The sequence below is a fragment of the Melampsora larici-populina genome, assembly GCF_000204055.1.
Source record: "Melampsora larici-populina 98AG31 unplaced genomic scaffold MELLAscaffold_77, whole genome shotgun sequence".
NCBI lineage: Eukaryota > Fungi > Basidiomycota > Pucciniomycetes > Pucciniales > Melampsoraceae > Melampsora > Melampsora laricis-populina.
The window spans coordinates 294,932-313,463 of record NW_006768841.1 but is presented as its reverse complement, the minus strand read 5'-3'; the positions used below and the strand labels follow the sequence as shown (position 1 = coordinate 313,463).

General features: G+C 38.6%; 3 protein-coding genes across 3 annotated transcripts; all 3 read left to right on the top strand.

Moving 5' to 3' along the window:
• Positions 1–1,497: 1,497 nt before the first annotated feature.
• On the top strand, positions 1,498–3,502 carry MELLADRAFT_95018 (uncharacterized protein; the record flags this gene model as incomplete). Its single annotated transcript, XM_007417713.1, has 7 exons — positions 1,498–1,553; positions 1,640–1,719; positions 1,882–2,114; positions 2,187–2,279; positions 2,350–2,611; positions 2,698–3,283; positions 3,436–3,502. The coding sequence occupies 7 exons, from the start codon at positions 1,498–1,500 to the stop codon at positions 3,500–3,502; spliced, it is 1,377 nt and encodes a 458-aa protein (XP_007417775.1).
• A 9,391-nt stretch (positions 3,503–12,893) lies between these two features.
• On the top strand, positions 12,894–13,875 carry MELLADRAFT_68949 (uncharacterized protein; the record flags this gene model as incomplete). The annotated part of the gene is made up of 2 exons (XM_007417689.1): positions 12,894–13,787; positions 13,861–13,875. The coding sequence occupies 2 exons, from the start codon at positions 12,894–12,896 to the stop codon at positions 13,873–13,875; spliced, it is 909 nt and encodes a 302-aa protein (XP_007417751.1).
• Positions 13,876–15,855: 1,980 nt separating this feature from the next.
• MELLADRAFT_113124 (uncharacterized protein) lies at positions 15,856–17,211 on the top strand (the record flags this gene model as incomplete). The annotated part of the gene is made up of 4 exons (XM_007417731.1): positions 15,856–16,120; positions 16,268–16,311; positions 16,897–17,112; positions 17,188–17,211. 4 exons carry the CDS (start codon positions 15,856–15,858, stop codon positions 17,209–17,211), a joined length of 549 nt encoding a protein of 182 aa, XP_007417793.1.
• Positions 17,212–18,532: the final 1,321 nt, after the last annotated feature.

Here is an 18,532-nt window from a genome sequence, read left to right as displayed (position 1 = left end):
AAACTAGTCATTAATTTGCTTCACAAACCAATTCCATTAATGGATGTCCAAGTTTTGGTGAATATTCAGTGAGTTGTGGACCATTTTGTGCAACTTGAACAGTGTCAAATTGTCTGCAACCAAGTAACAAACTGTAGCTCAGTAACATTTGGAAAATAAAAGAGAATGGTCTTGTTATATAATTATATTTACTAAATTTCAGACAAATATACATTCAAGATAAGCCCTTCCAACCCACACACCTCTGACTTATGAGGTCTTTTGTAGTTTGACTGAGGTTACGGAATTGGGGATTGTATTGACATCTAGCCAATAAACAGTACTAAGATGCCACTTTTGGTAAGAAGTATTATAATAAACTAGTCTTGAAATTACTTCCCAGAGCACTTGCATTAATGAATTGTCAAGTTTGGATCAATAAGGAGCTAAAAGTTTGTGCCTTTTTGGAACTTGCGGAAATTTGAAGTTGCACAAAAGCTATTGAATGTCTTTGAAGACTGACTAATGAAAATAGAAGATTGTGATGATTTATTTTTGGAATGTCTTTATGAAAAATCTTTATCAATGGATTATACAGGTTGGATCCCATAAATATTCAGTGATGTGTGCACCTTTTGTACAACTTGCACATTTTCAAGGCATTGAGTGACATTGAATACTCACTAATTTGAACAATTTATCACAACAAATCAATCATGATATTTCTTTGTGAACACTCTTTATTTTACTGAAGGACCAGAAAGGTAGGGTCATCATTGAGTGACATGTACACCATTTGTCCAATTTGCACAATTTTGGATGTGTGAAAAATGCATTAAACATCATAAAATACATTCAGTTGAACAACTTATCACAAGGGGACAATCCTGAAACCTCTTTGTGACAATGTTTATTGATGAATCAGGAAGTTTGAATCCACATGGAGTGACATAACATACCTGAGTTGATGCTTGCTGCTGCACCTCACTTTAAAGGTAAAGGTATGTGGCTATGCGCTTAGCAAGGCTTACATGTACATATACAAATACGCGGTCGTGGAGTCTGGACCATATGAGGTATGGTATTATGCAGGTTCAAGCTCAACTCCACCCCTCGGAGCTGAACTCATACTCTTCGATATCAACCTGCTCCCTGACCTATCTCCATCATGGTGTCCACCCAATCAAAACCTACGAGTCAGGATCCTCCTGTCTCTACTCAGAATCAATCCCAAAACAACAAGAAAAAAACAAGAAGAAGAAGAAGAGTAACACACAGGGCGAGAACTCGACATCAACTCCTTTGGAAGAAACCACCAATGAAGACGACCCAACCGAACCAACCATCTTTCAATCTCGCTTTCCGGGTCTGGAGATGGATACATTTGAAAATCATCTAGACAATTGGACGTTAACTTCCCTTCGCCAGGCCATCACCAAGCAAGATTCGAAGAACAGTAAAGCCCCATTTGAAATCAAAACCTTAGTCAAGGGGATTCGTTTGGAGTACGAGAAAAGGATGCTCATGGCAGCGTTGATGGGTGGAGTTCCAGAAGCTGTAGTCTGGCATTTAGTGTAAGTGATTTTACCTTATTCATATTTCTTTTTTCCTGACTTATCGACTCACATATGTAATCGACTTTTTTTACGTGTATCATCAGGGGGGAAGGGGCCAAAAAGGGTCACGCCAATCCATGGATACTTTTTTTAGCCTTTTGCCTTCTTCCGCTAGAAGAGAAATGTGAGCCTCTCGCTTTTGTTTTCACTCACTCTTTCCATCTACGTAATTTTTTGCTTCTATTGTTTCTCTTCAATTTTATTGTTACATGTTTTCCCACTATATATTTTTTTCTTTGAGAATTTCCGAATCATTTGCTTTTTTCTTATCTTTTGAATTATTCAGTGCCTGCGCCAGGCGACAAGGCAGGCTGGACCCATCATAATCAAGAAGTTTCCAAGATGTGGAAAAATCTCAGCAAAGATGAGAAGGATGTCTTTCGAGACCCTTACTTCTTTGCTTTGGCAAACTTACCCGACCTCTCAAATGTGCCTGGTGGAGACGACGACTTACCCGATACCGACGATGGAGACAAAACCCCCCTTCAGCATCTTGATCAAACGACTAACGCTCCGCAGGTACACAAACTGACCGACAAAGAGAAGCTTAAATATCAACCATTATTCAATTGACTTGTTGACATCGACAAGCTCCATGTATGTCACGGCAAACCGGCTCCTTCAACATCTGTAGCCACAATCCAGAAAAAGTCATTTGTAGAGCTTCGAAAAGCTCATCATGCTGTAAGTCCTTTGTACAATTCATTTCAAATATTTATACACTGAATCATTCATATGGGTCCTTGTTCCTCAGTTTGCTGTGATATGTCAGCAATATCAAGTTACTTACTATCTAGCTGCAGTCAGTTGTGGAAGTACCGAAGGATGGACGCAGGTTTTTTCGAATAACTCAAATTTTGCCAAGTGGGCGCACGACGATGTCAAGGTCCCGCAAACACTATCTTCTTACATCCACGGTCAATCCGCTGCAAAAATAGTCAAGGGTCCCAGCAAGCCTCAACAGCCAAGTGATGAGCGTAAGAGTCGGCTAGGAAAACAGCTCAACGGTCTAGTTGGTGAGTTTTTAACAAATATCATTTCTCTTACGTTTTGACCATTTTCTATCCATTTATAATAATGTATTGTTTTTTTCCTGTTTTAGATGTGATTTTTCGAGGTCATAAATTTCCCAAGTGTGGATTCCCTGAAGAAGAAATGAAGGAGAGAGGCTTATCGGTCCGACTTGTACAAAAGGAGGGCAGTCTCTTATCAAAGGAGGAGCTTGATGCTGGCCATCATCGAGCAAAGGGTCCTACAATCAAATCATGGCTGGAGGACATCAAAAACGGGGTCTTTTTAGTTGAACGTGTTGAACGTACTTCAGAATCGGGAATGAACAAGGAATCTGTCCCAAAACAACAAACTCGAAAAATCTCAAAACAAACTCAGTCTTCAACTCAAATCTCAAATGCTACACAACCTCAGCCATCAACTTCAGGTACTCAAACAACTTTAGAACCTGGTCAAGGAAACTCTCAATTGAAGCGTAAGTTACAAGAACTGGCAAAGGGCGATCCACACTCTCAACCGTTGAAACGTATCAAGAAAAGCAAGAACAAGAATAAACGTCGACAACACGCTGATGAATCTGATACTGCTGAGGAATCTGACACTTCGGATGAATCTGATTCCTCTACGCCTAAAGGATCTGATACCGATGACAATGATATTGACCACTCTGATTCTGAGTAAGTCGCTAACTTAACTTGGATAAAATCGATTCACTCAATTGGTTCTGCCCAGTTCCCTTCCTTGCTTTTCTCTTATTCTCTATCTTTTGTTCCTTTTCTTCTATTGGGTCAATACCCAATCACTCTGGTGGAATGTCATCTCAATTGAGCTTATGCAACTGGGAACTTATCAAAGATGCTTTTGCCATGACATATCAAGTGGTGCTTTTTACATGATGTTATATCAATCGATATTCTTTTGTTTTATTGTCTTCCTTTATTTTCAAGATTTTTTTGTTTTGCTCTATTGTTTTCCTTGAGAATTTGAAATCAAGATCGTTGTGTTTTGTTTTGTTTGTTTTCCTTGAGAATTTGACCGGTTCTGGACTCCTGTCTTATGAAATTTCAAGTTCCTTGTTTTGTTCAAAAAGCAAGGCTATCAAATTGGTACTCTCAAGTTACGTCAAAATTCGAACACTGTATTCCTCAAACTAGACCGTTGTGTGATTCCTAACTCAAGGAACCAACCAAACTCTACCAAACTTCGTCCTTTGCCAATCATATTGGACCCTGATCGATTCAATGAGATCATAATTCAATCAATAACAATGTAATTACACTAAACCGTGGTATGATTCTCAGTTCATGAGAAATTAACTAAACTTCGTCCTCGATAGTTCCAATCAACCTGATTGATTCTATCATATTGAAATCAACCTTATTGATTCAATCATATTGAATCGTTATTGAAACTTGTTTCAACCTTGGTTAATGATGATTGAAATCATGATTCATTCAATCGATTTCAAATCAATGAGATCAGTGATTCATCATTCATCAAACTCTACATTGATCGAAGACAGCCTTCCACAGCCTTCCACCTGTCTTCCAATCTTTACATACCTCGCACCTTTGGACAGTCATTCAAATGCTTGAACACCTAGATTTGGTGTATTTGACATAGTAAGGATATGCGTATGAGTATGAGAAGACAAATACAGTCAAGACTGTTGACTGTTAGTTTGATCGATACCTGGTTTCAAATGATCTTCTAGGATTAAGCGTCAAGACCTATTAACCAAATCAATGACTGGAAACTTGTGAATTGGATAGAAGTTCATTGTTGCTTAGGCTTTGGAACAACTTATTTCATCTGTAAAAATTGTTCTTGAGATAAATTCAGAGACCTCAAGCAGCTTTGGAATAGAACAAGGAGGATCCAAAGTCAATCCCAATCTGGACTAGTACCGATTTGAGCAACAGGTACAGACTTGAGTGAGAGCACTTCCAAATCTGCAAAAGATTTGAAAGCCCGACTCAAGTCCCATAATGCATTGGGCAGAGACTCATGAGAGTGCCCTGGGGAATCAGGGCAAGATGGGTGCGCAGTGCTTGGAAGGTGAACTGAGAGTGCTCTGAGGGTGAACTTGGAGCACCCTAAAGGTCAGCTCGGAGCGCTCTGAAGGGTCTCAGAGCGCTCTGGAGGGTCTCAGAGCGCTCTGAAGGTCAGCTCAGAGCGCTCTGGGGGTGTCTTATTTTTGGACTTGGAGGTCAATGTAAAAGTTTGTGCGCATATGATCAGCACTTCCTTGATTGCAATAATATGCTGAAAAAAAGTGGAAAACTTATGATCTTCATGACTTATCACAATGGAAACGTGTGCTCCAGAACTTCGGAGTGTTCTGTAGGCCAAAGTCCGGCTTCTCAGTCGGTCATACAGTACACTGTATGACTGACTTGTAAGTCTCTTCATACAGGTGCCACAGGTGAACAATAAGTGACCAAGATCGAAATCAAATTTGCCAAGCAAGAACTAGCTAAAAGTTAAACAACTCCGAATGATGTCAGTAAAAAGAATCAATCGAGAAAGAGAAGAAGAAAGTAGAAAAGAAATAAACATACCTAGAGCGAGAAATCGAAAAAAACGAAGTCGATAAACGGAAGGAGTTAAGCTGGGAAGGGTTGGAGCGATAAGCTAAAAGAGAATTAATAAAAAAATGATGTCATTAGAATAAGAAAGAACAACTCTAATGAGAAAAGAAAAGAAAAGTAGAAGCAAGAAGCATACCTGAGTTGAAAGAGAGAACCGAGTCGAATGGGAAGGATCTTGGCATGGGAATCGATCAGGATTCATCGGAGCAAATGGGAGAAAGGGCTGTGAGGCTAAGTTGTGGTTGGAGAGGTTGGAAGATATAAAAGGGGGGGTGTTGTTGGTGTTGAAAAGGAGGCTCATTGTGTGGAGAGGTCGAATCGAATCGATCTAAAGTGATCTTTGTTGTGTTTTGAGTTTTTTTTGTCTAAGTGTGTCCTTGAGATTGACTCGAGTGTACTGTGGTGTTCTTTTTTTATTGTTAGTCCTAGTCTTGAAGTGAAAGATCAAAAAAGTGGAAGTTTTATTGTTTTTTGTTAGTTATCAAGTTATAAGTTGATTAAAAGAAAGGGAAGACTTACTGTGATAAAGGGTTGTGGTATTATTTTTAATTCTCGTTGTTGAAGTTGAGGAAGAAGGGTTGCGTGATTTTATGTTAATTTTTTTATTTTTTGTTCTGTCTACTTGAGTACAGGGCCAAGTCAGGGCCAGTAGGGAAAAGGACTGATCCTGGGTTCAATTCCAGGACAAGTTGTGTTTGTTTTAATTTGTTTTTTTAACTTTGTGTGTGCGGCTGAATTGTGGAAGGGATAAATAGGGTTAGAAAGGTTGAAGATCCTTGTACAGAGTGAAATTAGGTCTACGGGAAAACTTGTAACGGCGGGGTTGTAAAAATTTGTCTCACGTATTTTTTTAGAACTTTCTTTAGGTTGAAGGCAGCTTCACAGCACCGTAGTTTCATCTGTCCTCCTTGACGGTGATTCTAACCTTCTCCGGCTCAGCCTACGCTACACTGCGTAGGAGTTCTACACCGTATACTCCAGAATCAAACGGCATCGCAGAGCGCTTGAACCGCACAGCTTCCGAACGTCTTCAAACACTATTTTCGTCTTCAAACGTTCCGCTTTATTTTTGGCCAGAATGTTTGCAGCAGATTGTCCTTTGTTTTAATAATTTTCCAACCAAAACAAACGCTGGATTGTGTTCTCCCCTTTCTGCACTTAACCGTGAACAAGAGGATATTAAGCTTTTTGCGCCTTTTGGTTGCGCTGTTGAATACCTACTTCCCCCGACTTTACGATCAAAACTCTCTCCGGTGTTGCAAGAAGCGGTATTTCTACACTCTGTACCTGATGGTAAATATATTGTAGCTTATGATTGAAGTCGACATCTTTTAGTCAAGACGGCATCTTTCAAGTTTTTCTACACTAAATTCCCTTCTCTTATTGAACCGAACAAGCATTCTAAAGATACTTTAACCCTTCCTTGGTCTGATTTATCGTCTTTAGAAGAACCTGTGCTGCCTTATGGGATTTTGACTCGTTCAAAAACATCTTCATCCATTCCATCCATTTCTTCTCCTATAAATGAAGACATTCCTTTACCATTACCAACTGTTGAACCATCCACAATTCCTCCTGATCCTCCACAAGCAACTCCTTCCGATCCTGTACCTCAACATCAAATGGATTCTTCGAAAGTTTCACCAATAGTAGTGCGAAGAAGTTCGAGGATACGAAAGGAACCCGAGAGGTTTACTCCCTCAGCCTTTGTTTTAGACACCTCGTCACCCAAACCCAAGTCTTACCAAAAAGCGACTGACAGTGAAGAGGCTTCACAATGGAAGTCTGCAGCGAACACCAAAATCGAAACGCTACGAAAGTTGGGTACTTGGAAATTGGTACCAAGACCTTCAAATAGAAAAGTATTACGTTCTATGTGGGTGTTTAAAAGGAAATCATCACGTTCAGGAGATATCGATAAATATAAAGGAAGGTTGGTCGTTTTAGGTAGTGGTCAAATTCTCGGTGTATTATATTTTGATGATGTATTCTCACCAGCTTCAAGACAAGAATCCAACTGTGTTGTTTTAACCGTGGCTGGGGTTAAGAAGTGGAAAGTGAAGGGGTTTGATATCACTGCTGCTTTCTTACACGGAAATAAATTGCAGGAAGCCGTTTTTATGGAGCAGCCGGAAGGCTTTAGAGATGAACAATTTCCTGATTATGTGTGCCATTTAATCTTACCTTTGTAAGGTTTACACCAGTCCGCAAGAAACTGGAACGACAGATTCACTGCTTCTCTCATTCGTATGGGTTTGAATCAATCCGCACACGATTCCACTCTTTTCTTCAAACTTGCCAACAACGAACTAGTTGGCCTAATCACTATACATATCGACAATATTTCAGTTACTGGTGATGATTCTTTCCTTTCCTCTTTTTCACATTCATTACATTCTGAATTTCCCATCTTGGCGGAAACAGATCTAGAACATCATTTATCAATTTCAATCAATCGTTCTCCCGATCTTAGCTATTTCACTCTTGAGCAAACTGTGTACATCATTAAAATTACCAAGCAATTTTTCCTTCATGAACCAGCTCATGTTTTGACTCCTTATGTCTCAAATGTTGGTTCTCTTGTACCTGCAATTGATAATTCAACATCAAATTCAAGATACGGTTCTCTTATTGGTGCATTATTATGGTTGGCTCAATGCACACGTCCAGACATTGCCTTTGCGGTAAAACAACTCTCTCAATTTCTGAAGCGGGACAACTCTGACCATTGGAATGCGGCATTGCAAGTTCTTGCTTATGCCTATCACACTCGTCATCTTGGCCTTACTTTGGGTGGTGATGATAATAAACTTGAAGGATTTACTGATTCAAATCGGGGAGAAAATTTGCATGACAGGTCTTCTACTTCAGGGTACTTATTTAGGTTGGGTAATGGACTTATATCTTGGAAGTCAAGGAAACAGAAAACCACAGCCTTGTTGAGTACAGAGGCTGAGTATATGGCGTTAAGTGATGCTGGTAGGGAGGCTATGTGGCTTAGACAATTCTCCAACAATCATTCACTATGAAAATACGGGTTCAGCGGTTCTTGCAAATAACCCGATTCATCATTCACGTAGCAAACATATTGATTTACGTTATCATTTCATTAGACAACTCATAAAAGACAAAAATGTAGCTTTAAAACAAGTCAATACATCTTTTCAACTCGCTGATTTCTTCACTGCCAACATAGATGCCTCGGGTTGCGGAATCCGAGGCATCATCGGAGGTAAAACCTCGGACAAGATCTGTCCGAGGTTTTTGTCCGAGGTAATCTTCTGCGCTGGGAGTTGCCTCGGATCAAAACCTCGGACAGCTTCTATCGGAGGTTGGTAATCCGATAATACCTCGGATTTTCCAATCCGAGGTAAATATGTTGGCGGTGCTTAACCAAAGCTTTATCAAGACCTGCGTTTGTGAATCTCAGAAATCAACTAGGTTTCAAAGATCTATCTTAATTTATTTTTCTGTCAGACTTTTTCAGCATGGGGGGGTGTTGGATTATTGATGTGCTTCAAAATGTCTTTCTACTTATTAATGTATTTCTTACAAATGTATTTCTTCCTTCTCATTTTCGTATTTCCTCATTTACCATATTACATCATATAGCCCAATGAAGAATATTATGTCACTGATCTTATAATGTCATAGCTGTAAATTTCATTTTTGTTTCTCTTTATAACCTGATCCTAAATCAGTCCGATAGAATTTTTCTTTCCTCATCTGACTGTATCATAACAAAATCTTTATATAAGATTATTGTTTTTTCTTTTGTTTCTCTTATACTGAGATTTTGTTTGTGTTTGGATTCAGGTAATGAATATTTGACCTGACTGTATCATAACAAAATCTTTATATAAGATTATTGTGTTTTCTTTTGTTTGTGTTTGGATTCAGTCCAACATGTGGCTAATCACTCATATACCAATTGAAGTCGTCAATATCATCATTCATCATTTTTTGGAAATCTACTAAGTCAAATCTTAGCCCACTGAATTTGGCTGATCTCCCTTATCCAAATGTTTCCTTGGTGTTGGAACTGCTCAATTGACAATTGATTGGTAGAGCATGGGCAATTGCTGTTGTGCCCTTTGTGTTCCGCTGTGTGCACTTGAGCTCGCCATTAATGATTCGTGGTTTTGTCAAAACGTGGAACGAATCCTATCTGATCACTACAATGTCTCAATTACGGTGTATTTCCTTTGACCACTTACTCTATCCAAACCTACAAAACACTATGAATCTAGTCGAATCAATGGCGAGCTATCTGTCTTCAAGGCGTGAATTACCTCCTACACGTCATGATTATTCTTCAAACCGTATGAAGGATGTGGAACACGTAATCAGGTTGTGTAGCAATAGTCTCACCAATTTGAAATTTGTTTTTGATGGATCAGTAGGATTCTCGTTGGACCTAATTAGTGTGATAGGATCTGTTAAACAACTTCGATGCATGATCATTGTGGGTAACTTGTGTACAATCCATGCGAATGACAGAGATTCTTTGGCAAATTTGTTCAATGTGACCAAGAATTTACAATCATTAACTCTCAAAATCAAGTCTTTGCGCCGTATGAAGCTCAATGCCGATTCACTTGCGCAACTTGTTCACTTATTGGTCAAATGCAATTTGCATAACTTGGACGCTATCTCTAACCTCTGCAAGTATTATGCTAAGAATATTAAATGCTTAGAATATACACCACACAATGACTTTCAAGCCCCGGCCTCCTTAGTGCTAGCGATTCAAAACTCACTTCAAATCCTGTTCTCCAAAACAATACCTGATCTCCTGCCTCGCAAAATTTCCAATACGGTGTTTCCTCAACTTCCAGTCATTTGAACAATTGACTGTACAAGCATTATGTATGATGATCTTGAATGGTTGGTATGTAGGGTATTCCAAAACATGGAAGTCTTCATTACGGGGTATTATCACTCACATGCGTGCTGGAAATCAAAGTTAAATGAATCCAATGAGACTTACCTCAAGATACCTAAGAAGTTCAAGCACATCATCTTTGTGACATGTAACGGAATTCCAGTAAACAATCAAAAGCTTTCTGAAATGTTCAAAGAGTATGGAATACACTGTCACTTCAGGCGTCAGTTAGAGTATTGTGACTTGATGGTCAGTTCTTCATCCTCGACTGGAAACCGTATCAATTCTGATAGTTTGGTCATGTGCCTCACAGGGTATAGCGGATAGCATCCAGGTTGGCACCTCCGATTGATATTTCAAGGTTGATCACATTGATTGAGATTGCAGTTCGAAGGTTAGCGACTTTAATATTGATAATGTGATATAGACATTGCCCCTGTGGGATTATACTGATTGATCTCTCCGCATATTCAACAGCAATATTTTTCCTTTTGTTGTTCATCATGGTGGAAATTGTATATCCCAATGAGCGGATATCATTGTACAATTGGTGTTGCATGACTCAGATCCAATATGAGTTTATGCGGACTTGATCATTTAACACTACACAAAATATAATATTTTCTGGGCAGAAAATTAAATTATTGATACACAAAAATATTGAGAGGCCAGGAGAAGGGCAAAAAATAAATAAAAATATGCATCTTGTTTCCTGCGGTGAGAGCTTCACTCTCCATATTTTTCCATATTTTTACAGTCCGTATTGATAAGTGTACTAACAATAAACCTTCATAATCATCCAATTACAACCTGTAACAAGCACTGAAATTTGGCTCATTAGTGTTTAGAGAAACTTTTGATTTCTGAAAACACCTATAACTTTGTCAAATCTGCATCAAAATACTCGATTTTGAGTGCATTAGAAAGCTGAACTCTTCCTCTCAAACTTTCATAAGATCAAGAACTATGTAGCTAGTATGCCAATCATTCTATGGATCTGTATGTACAAATGTATAAAAATGATGATATCTTTTTTAGCAGACCAGCATGCTGTGTGGTCCTATTACGAGCTATTTGGAGGACAATTCCAGCTTACCAATGCACCCAAAATCGAGCGTTTTGGACAGGAATTGAAAAAGTTATGAGTATTTTCAGAAATCAAAAGTTTCTCTAAACACTAATGACCCAAATTTCAGTGCTTGTTACAGGTTGTAATTGGATGATTGTGAAGGTTTATTGTTAGTACACTTATCAATATGGACTGTAAAAATTTGGAAAAATATGCAGAGTGAAGTTCTCAACGCAGGGAACAAGATGCATATTTTCATTCATTTTTTGCTCTCCTCCTGGCCTCTCAATATTTTTGTGTATCAATAATTTAATTTTCTGCCCAGAAAATATTATCTTTCTTGTAGTGTAACATGGCTGTGTCTCAGTTTTGTCCGGGATTTGTACTTAGGCGTCAGATTTAATAACAAAACTGGTGATTGATGTGTTTTTGTATCTGTTTGCCACAATACCTGTCCTACCTTTGCATGCCTGTACAATGAGAAGAATGGCAGACCGTGCGCACATCCAATTGGTTAGTTTGCGTATTTAAAATTTCTTTTTGCCAAAATGTTTGTTTTTTGTTATATTGTTCATGTTTAAAAGTGTCTGGTTATGACTATTCAACCTATGATAGGTTTATGATTGAAATAATTGAATGGTTTTCATGTCAACACTTTTTTTCTTGACTCAAGTTTGCTGATTACGTTACTGAGCTCATGTGGTGGTGTCATTGTAACTGCATTGTTCTTGAGTGCTTGGGTTATGTGGTCTTGTGAATGGGTCCGCGTTTATTTTGGTGAGTATCAGTTTTCTAAGCCATCTTGTGGCTCTGATGTTGAATTAGAAAACTGTTTCCCCCTATGACATGCTATTTGTGCCTGGGGTGTTAAGTTTTATCCCTTTGTATAGCATTGGTTGTTTTGTTATGTCCGTGTGGTATGATGTAGTTGTGTTATACTAATTTCAACATAGGCTTTTGTGGTCTGCGGTTTGAATTTAATTATTAATGGTGGGTGTGTGCATTAGTTTTTCTCTGGGTCTGTTGCGGTATTGCAAAGAATACTACTATCACGATGTGTAATATTTTTTGTTCAATTTTGTGTTGGGGTACAAGCGGATGATGGATTAGCTCGTTCAATCTTTGTGAAATGCAATTTAAATCAACAATATCAACTTTGTCGCATTGGTTGGCGTATGAAGATACGAAATTGACATTAGTTGTAGTTTTTCTCTGGGGTTGCAGGGCATTGTTTTTCTTGATTTGTTTGGGTCACTTTATTGCTTGAGTGGCATGTTTCCCCAATTCTATCTAATTGGTTTTTTGAGAGGGAGTCATAGTATTTAAGATGTCCTTTGTGGTGGTTGGTTGGCTTCTTTGCACATTGTTTTTTGTTATATTTTGTGTCTTGCTATTGGAATGCCTTGTGGCAATCAATCCCAGTTCTCATCTTGCGCCTTTCTTTTACTCTTCCAATTGAGGTAGTGCAGACAATCATGTCTTATCTCGTTAGTTCTTACCATGTCAACCTTTTTGAAACCCTCAACAGCGCCGATAGTGGCTTCTTACATCATAGTATTATTAAATATATCCTCAAGCTGCGTTTGTTATCTAAATCATGGGTGATAGCAATTGGCCCGTTTGGCTATCGGTCACTTTGCCCAATTAATGCTTCAATGATCAAGAAAGTATTGCAGAGATTCGTTAATGGTTTCATGATTGGCGGTTGCACTGGCTTATGTTGACTTTCATTGGATCATATTATGTATCAAACCTATGGTGTCATTGATCCGGTCTCAAACACTCGCCTAGATGTATTAGGCATGGATGTTGGTTTGACTTGGTTTTCAATGCAGGAAGCAGCTCAACTTATCACTTTATGTGGCTGTAATATCACTGATCTCAAACTTAGTTTTAAAAGCTCGATGGGTTTCTCTAAGAATATGTTGGATGCTATTGGAGATCTTCAATCTTTGAAGGTTCTCATTCTGCTTGGCAGCAAGATACGACGCACCCGCAACAACTCAAAATCTATTGAAGCTTTGCTCACTTCAACAACCAAATGGGAATCTTTATCTATTCATTGTGTTGCTCTAGATTCTTTAGACCTGTGGCCTGGTTCTTCGCCAAACTTGTCACATCTTTGGCTTGCTACTTATCCTGAAAATCAAGCAGCTTTAACCCGCTTTTGTAAGGATGTAGCCATGGATGTGAAAATATTTGAATGCCTCTCACCTGAGAACCAAGAAGACATTGCACCAATGATTGTTTCATTACGGAACTCAATTGAAATTCTTTTCTTGGAGTGTATCCCAGACAATCTACCCGGTGATTTGTGCGCAATGTACTTCCTTAAACTTACTGTCTTTCAAAGCATTGGGTCAGGTATTATCCTCTCAAACCTATCTTGGTTACAATGGCCGGTTTTTGTCTTGTTGGAAGTGTTCATTACAAGTTGTTCACATTCAAAAAAGGACTGGCTCAAGATGTTGACTTGCCCTGTTTGGGCTGGGGTTATTTTACCAAAAAACTTCAAATGGATCATCTACACCTCCTGGAAAGGCCAATCTATGTGCAATGATGAATTGGTCCATGCTTTCTTAGCTTATGATATTAAGTGCCTCTTCAGGCCCAAATTGACTCACAGAGATATGTTGGTATGTGGAGCTCATGTTTGGTTTTCTTGTCTTGTTTACTTATGATAATACCCTGGTGTTCTGTTTTGTACAGGAATCTCTGGAATGACTAGTATTGTTCTGGCGCATTAATTTCTATCTTATAATTGGAGAGATCGTGTTCTATGGCATGATATTTATGGCTTTACTTCTGATCAATGGCCTGTTTGTGTTCGCCGATATCACGCCACATATATCAAAATTCAATTGACTTATATTCTGTCAACTTGATCATGCTTCCGTTTTGTTGTGTTATACTTTCAAATTTCTTGATATTAAATTCCTTATGTAGTTTGTTTGTTGTGGTCTGGCATTGTCATAGGCTATTCTGTCTTGAGTTTTTTCTAACCTGTTAAATCACAAATATTTCCTTGATACTTATCTTAATTCTAGGGTAACATTTTGTTGCGCGTGGTTTGACTCATTTTGTCCTGTATGTTTTGTAGATAGATTCCACTGATTTTCTTATGATCTTGACAATTATGTCTGATATGAGATAATACCTAATATCAACTTTACTATGAATGTGTGCTGATAGTGGGCGATTTGAGTTATTTTGGTGATTGTGTGTCACTTATTGTCTTGTGAGTTTAAATGATGGTGTATAAAATGCCATCACTACGCTTGATTGTTTGGGTTTTACCAGCTTGAATTTACTATTTGTTTCCACTACACAAAATGTAATCTTTACCGGGTGGTAAAGAAAACTACTGACATAGAAAAATCCTGACGCAACAGGAAGAGAGCTAAAAATCTGAAAAAATATGCACCTTGTTCCTAGATGTTGGGGCGTCATGGTGGGTATTTTTTTGTATTTTACACGCGGATATTGGTTAATGTACTAAAAATAAAGGCTAAAGATCATCAACAACCCACCTGTAACAATACCTGAAATTTGGGTCATGATTATGAAGACAATATTTTGTGGTCTAAAAACTTCAATAACTTTTGCAATTCTGCTCCAAATGACTCCATTTTTGGTTCATTCAAAAGCTGAACCATTCTCCTTTAAACTTCATAAAGGTAGTAAGGTGTTATCTAGTCATGTAAACACTCTACATATGTTCAAACAGTTCTGAATAAATAGCTCTGTAGGATCTTTTGCAGACCGGCTACAGATGTGATGCCTCAATGATAAATGTAGAGGAAGGAACCACCTTTTTGATGAACTAAAAATCGAGTGATTTGATTTGGAAATGCAAAAGTTATTGATGTTTGAAGATTTCAAAATCCTGTCTTCAAAATCATGGGCCAAATTTCAGGTATTGTTACACGTGGGTTTTTGATGATTCTCAGCCTTTATTGTTAGTACATCGAACAATATCTGTCTGTAAAATACAAAAAAATACTCATCATGATGCCCCAACATCTAGGAAAAAGGTCCATATTTTTTCAGATTTTTAGCTCTCTTCCTGTTGCCTCAGGATTTTTCTATGGTAGTAGTTTTCTTTACCGCCCGGTAAAGATTACATTTTGTGTAGTGTTCCCATGTGTAGGAATATGTGGCGCACATATTGGGTTTGTCTCAAGTTGTGAAACGGTTAGATACGTTGTGTGAATTTTGTATGTTTCCATTTGGCCTCATGATTGCTTGGTTCATTTGCAGGATTGTTGTAGCGGTATGGAGATTTTGGGACTGCTATGAAAGGATAACCTGCAAGACCTGATAGTGTTGTTGTTTGTGTATTGTTGGCCAGTTTTCACACATTTGAGCATGATTATGTTTGTATGGATTGAGTGAAATCTTTACTGACACTAGGGTTGCTTTATATTTCCGGATGGCGCTATAATGTTACTGTGTCATGGAGCGTGTGCTGATACGGATCTTTGTTTTATTGTGCCTGTCCGGAGTGTCAATTCACGGGTCTCCGTTTATCATATTCTTGTAGCATGTGATTTAGGTTCATTGGTGCAAATTGGTCATGAATCACTTACCTGATGGAAGTCTAACTTCTTTTGCTTGTTTGTTATATAGGGTCTGCAATAGTGAACTATTGCTGCAGTTGTGTCCTCCAATTCCCAAGGTTACTTCACCTAGCATTTGTCCGTCATGTCTTTAGTGGCTGCTAATAATACTAAATCCTTATCTTTTGGTTTGCTACCAGTAGAAATTGTAGATTTAATAATCAGTCACTACGTCGAAATGGCTCCTCGTGCTGCTTCAGATCCTATGAATTGTGCGAACAAGGCTTTTTTACTGCTCAATTCTTATAAACATTTGTTAAATCTACAATTAGTTAGCAAATCTTGGGCTTCAGCTGTTATTCCTTTTGCATATAAATCTGTCTATTTGTTATCGCCAATTATGTCCTCCAGTTTTTTGAAATTGTGGAAGTCTCCTGTGTCATTTTCTTTTTCTCATCTGTTGCGCCGTATTTGCTTCAATCGTCTCTTGTTTGTTTCTGATTGCCTCAGGGAGCAAGTTTTTGGGGGTTTATTGAGTGATGATCATGGGGGAACAGATTCTGTGGCAGACATGTTGGACACATTGGCAATTCCAATGAATGTGGTGGCAGGTATCATTAGCACTTGTGGTCACAACTTGGAACATCTCAAACTCAAATTTGCTAACTTGGTTGGCTTTTCACCTGGCTTGGCAAGTGCAATCAACAATATCAAATGTCTCAAGGTGTTAATAATTCATGGGAGCAAGGAGGTTGATGTTTTAAACAAATCAAATTCTATCAAATCAGTACTTGAATCAACACCTCATTTAGAATCGTTGTCAATTTCATGTGGCTCTTTGAAACCTCTAGATATAAAACCCGGGTCTTTACCAAACTTAACACATCTGTGGTTGCGATGTCATTCCTCAAACTTGAACGCTTTTGGGGTTTTATGCCATCGTGTAAAACAAAGCGTGAAGTTGCTGGAATGTATACCAACCCAAGATCAAGATCTACTTGGTCCAATCATTCTGTCGTTCCGTGAACATTTAGAATCTTTCTTCATGGTATCAATTCCTTACCGCTTACCACATAGTGTCGCGCATACTCATTTTCCTTGACTACGTGTTATACGGTGCATGTCTTTTGATGCCCAATCAACATCCGTTGCTTGGCTAAGCTGGAAATTCTTTTGTGAACTGGAGGTCTTGGTCACAAGTTATTGGCACTCAAAAAAATATTGGCATTTTCTGTTGAAACATTTGGAATATGTCCCTGTTAATTTTCCTCCTAATTTCAAAACCATTGTTTTTATGACTTGGAATGGGTCAAGTGTGGAGGATCCTGAATTGGTGGAATTATGCTCTCTTTATGGTATACGTTGTGTTTTCACTAACAAATTGACTCACACTGATTTGTCGGTATGTATTTTGTTCCATTTATTTAGTCCATTCAGTTTTTCTTTGACTTATGCTTCAAATGTTTTGATTCTATAGGGTTCTGCCAGTTGGTTCAAATGATATTAATGTTGAATTTGAATTTGTTTTTGGTTTGGTTACCGGTATTTGTTTTGGGTGCTGTCTTCATTTAATACTTGAACCCGTCTGATTGGGTGTTGGTTGTTTGTGAGTCTGACTTCACGTTAGTCAGATATAAATATTTTTACCTGTTTTTGATTTAGTGTGCTGTAGTGTCCTTGCATTCTTGATTTTCCTGTGCCCTTGATGTTTGTGTGACTTTTTTGTCTGGTCATTTGTATTGGGTTTGCGAGGTTGGCTTCATTTGGTAATTCTGTTCTCTCTGGTTCAGTTTAGTACATTGGTTATATATCAAACTTGGCTTCAAAGTCCGTGAGCGGCGCCCGCCGCTGAAATGCTAGATAAATGTAAAGCCCGATTGATTTCGAATGCTAACAAAGCTTGAACGCACACTATCCCAGTTATCAAAACAGCCAACCTGATCCCTCAAGACCTGTAGTTCTTTTGGCTAGCCTACCTTCACATAACACCGCGCAAACTCCATCCCAACATAGTCATCTATGGTGTCCCTGATGAGAAATCAAGGACCACACTATGCACTATGTAATATATGTTGTGTACTATGCACTTTGTGCTTCTGTGCTATGCGCTGAGGTTGCTGTGCTTTCGCACTTTGACAAAATCCCGACCGGCTGAATTTTGATTTGACCTGAATTTTGAATTCCATCATCGATCAATCGACTCCTCACACCTCGCCTCACCTCATCTCATCAGCCTACAAATCTTGATATCACAGCATCTTTTTATTGCGCCAATACCTAGGCTGTGCAGCAGCAACGATCTGAAAGGTTGTCCAGATGCAACCCTTCGGAACCGTTGGGATCATTTGATTGGAGTGTCCGGATGCACCCCAATCATCACTTGATCAAGCTGATACTCAACTGCCCATCACCAACCAACTCAAGCTATTGAACTCAATCAATACAGCATGTGGTCAACACCAATATGAACAATTACCCCACGTGCTATTCATTCCCTCTCCACAAAAAACAGCCCATCACCATTACCATCCACTAACAAGTCTGAACCTGTCTGGGCACCACTCCTCACACCCTAACTTGCGCCGCAGCTTTTTCATTGGATGTTAACCTAACCAGTGGTTGTGGAACGTTTTGAATTCAAATTTTTGGCATCACCATCTTAATTTACTTGATTATTTTTGAAACCAACTCTTCAAGGAAGTAATTATCATAAGTAATTGGTACTCCTGTTCTTAAGTATGTATTTTTTATCAAGCACATTTGGTTTGTTTTCTTTCTATAATATCTTCTGATCTCTTCATATGCTTCTTTCAATTCATAGG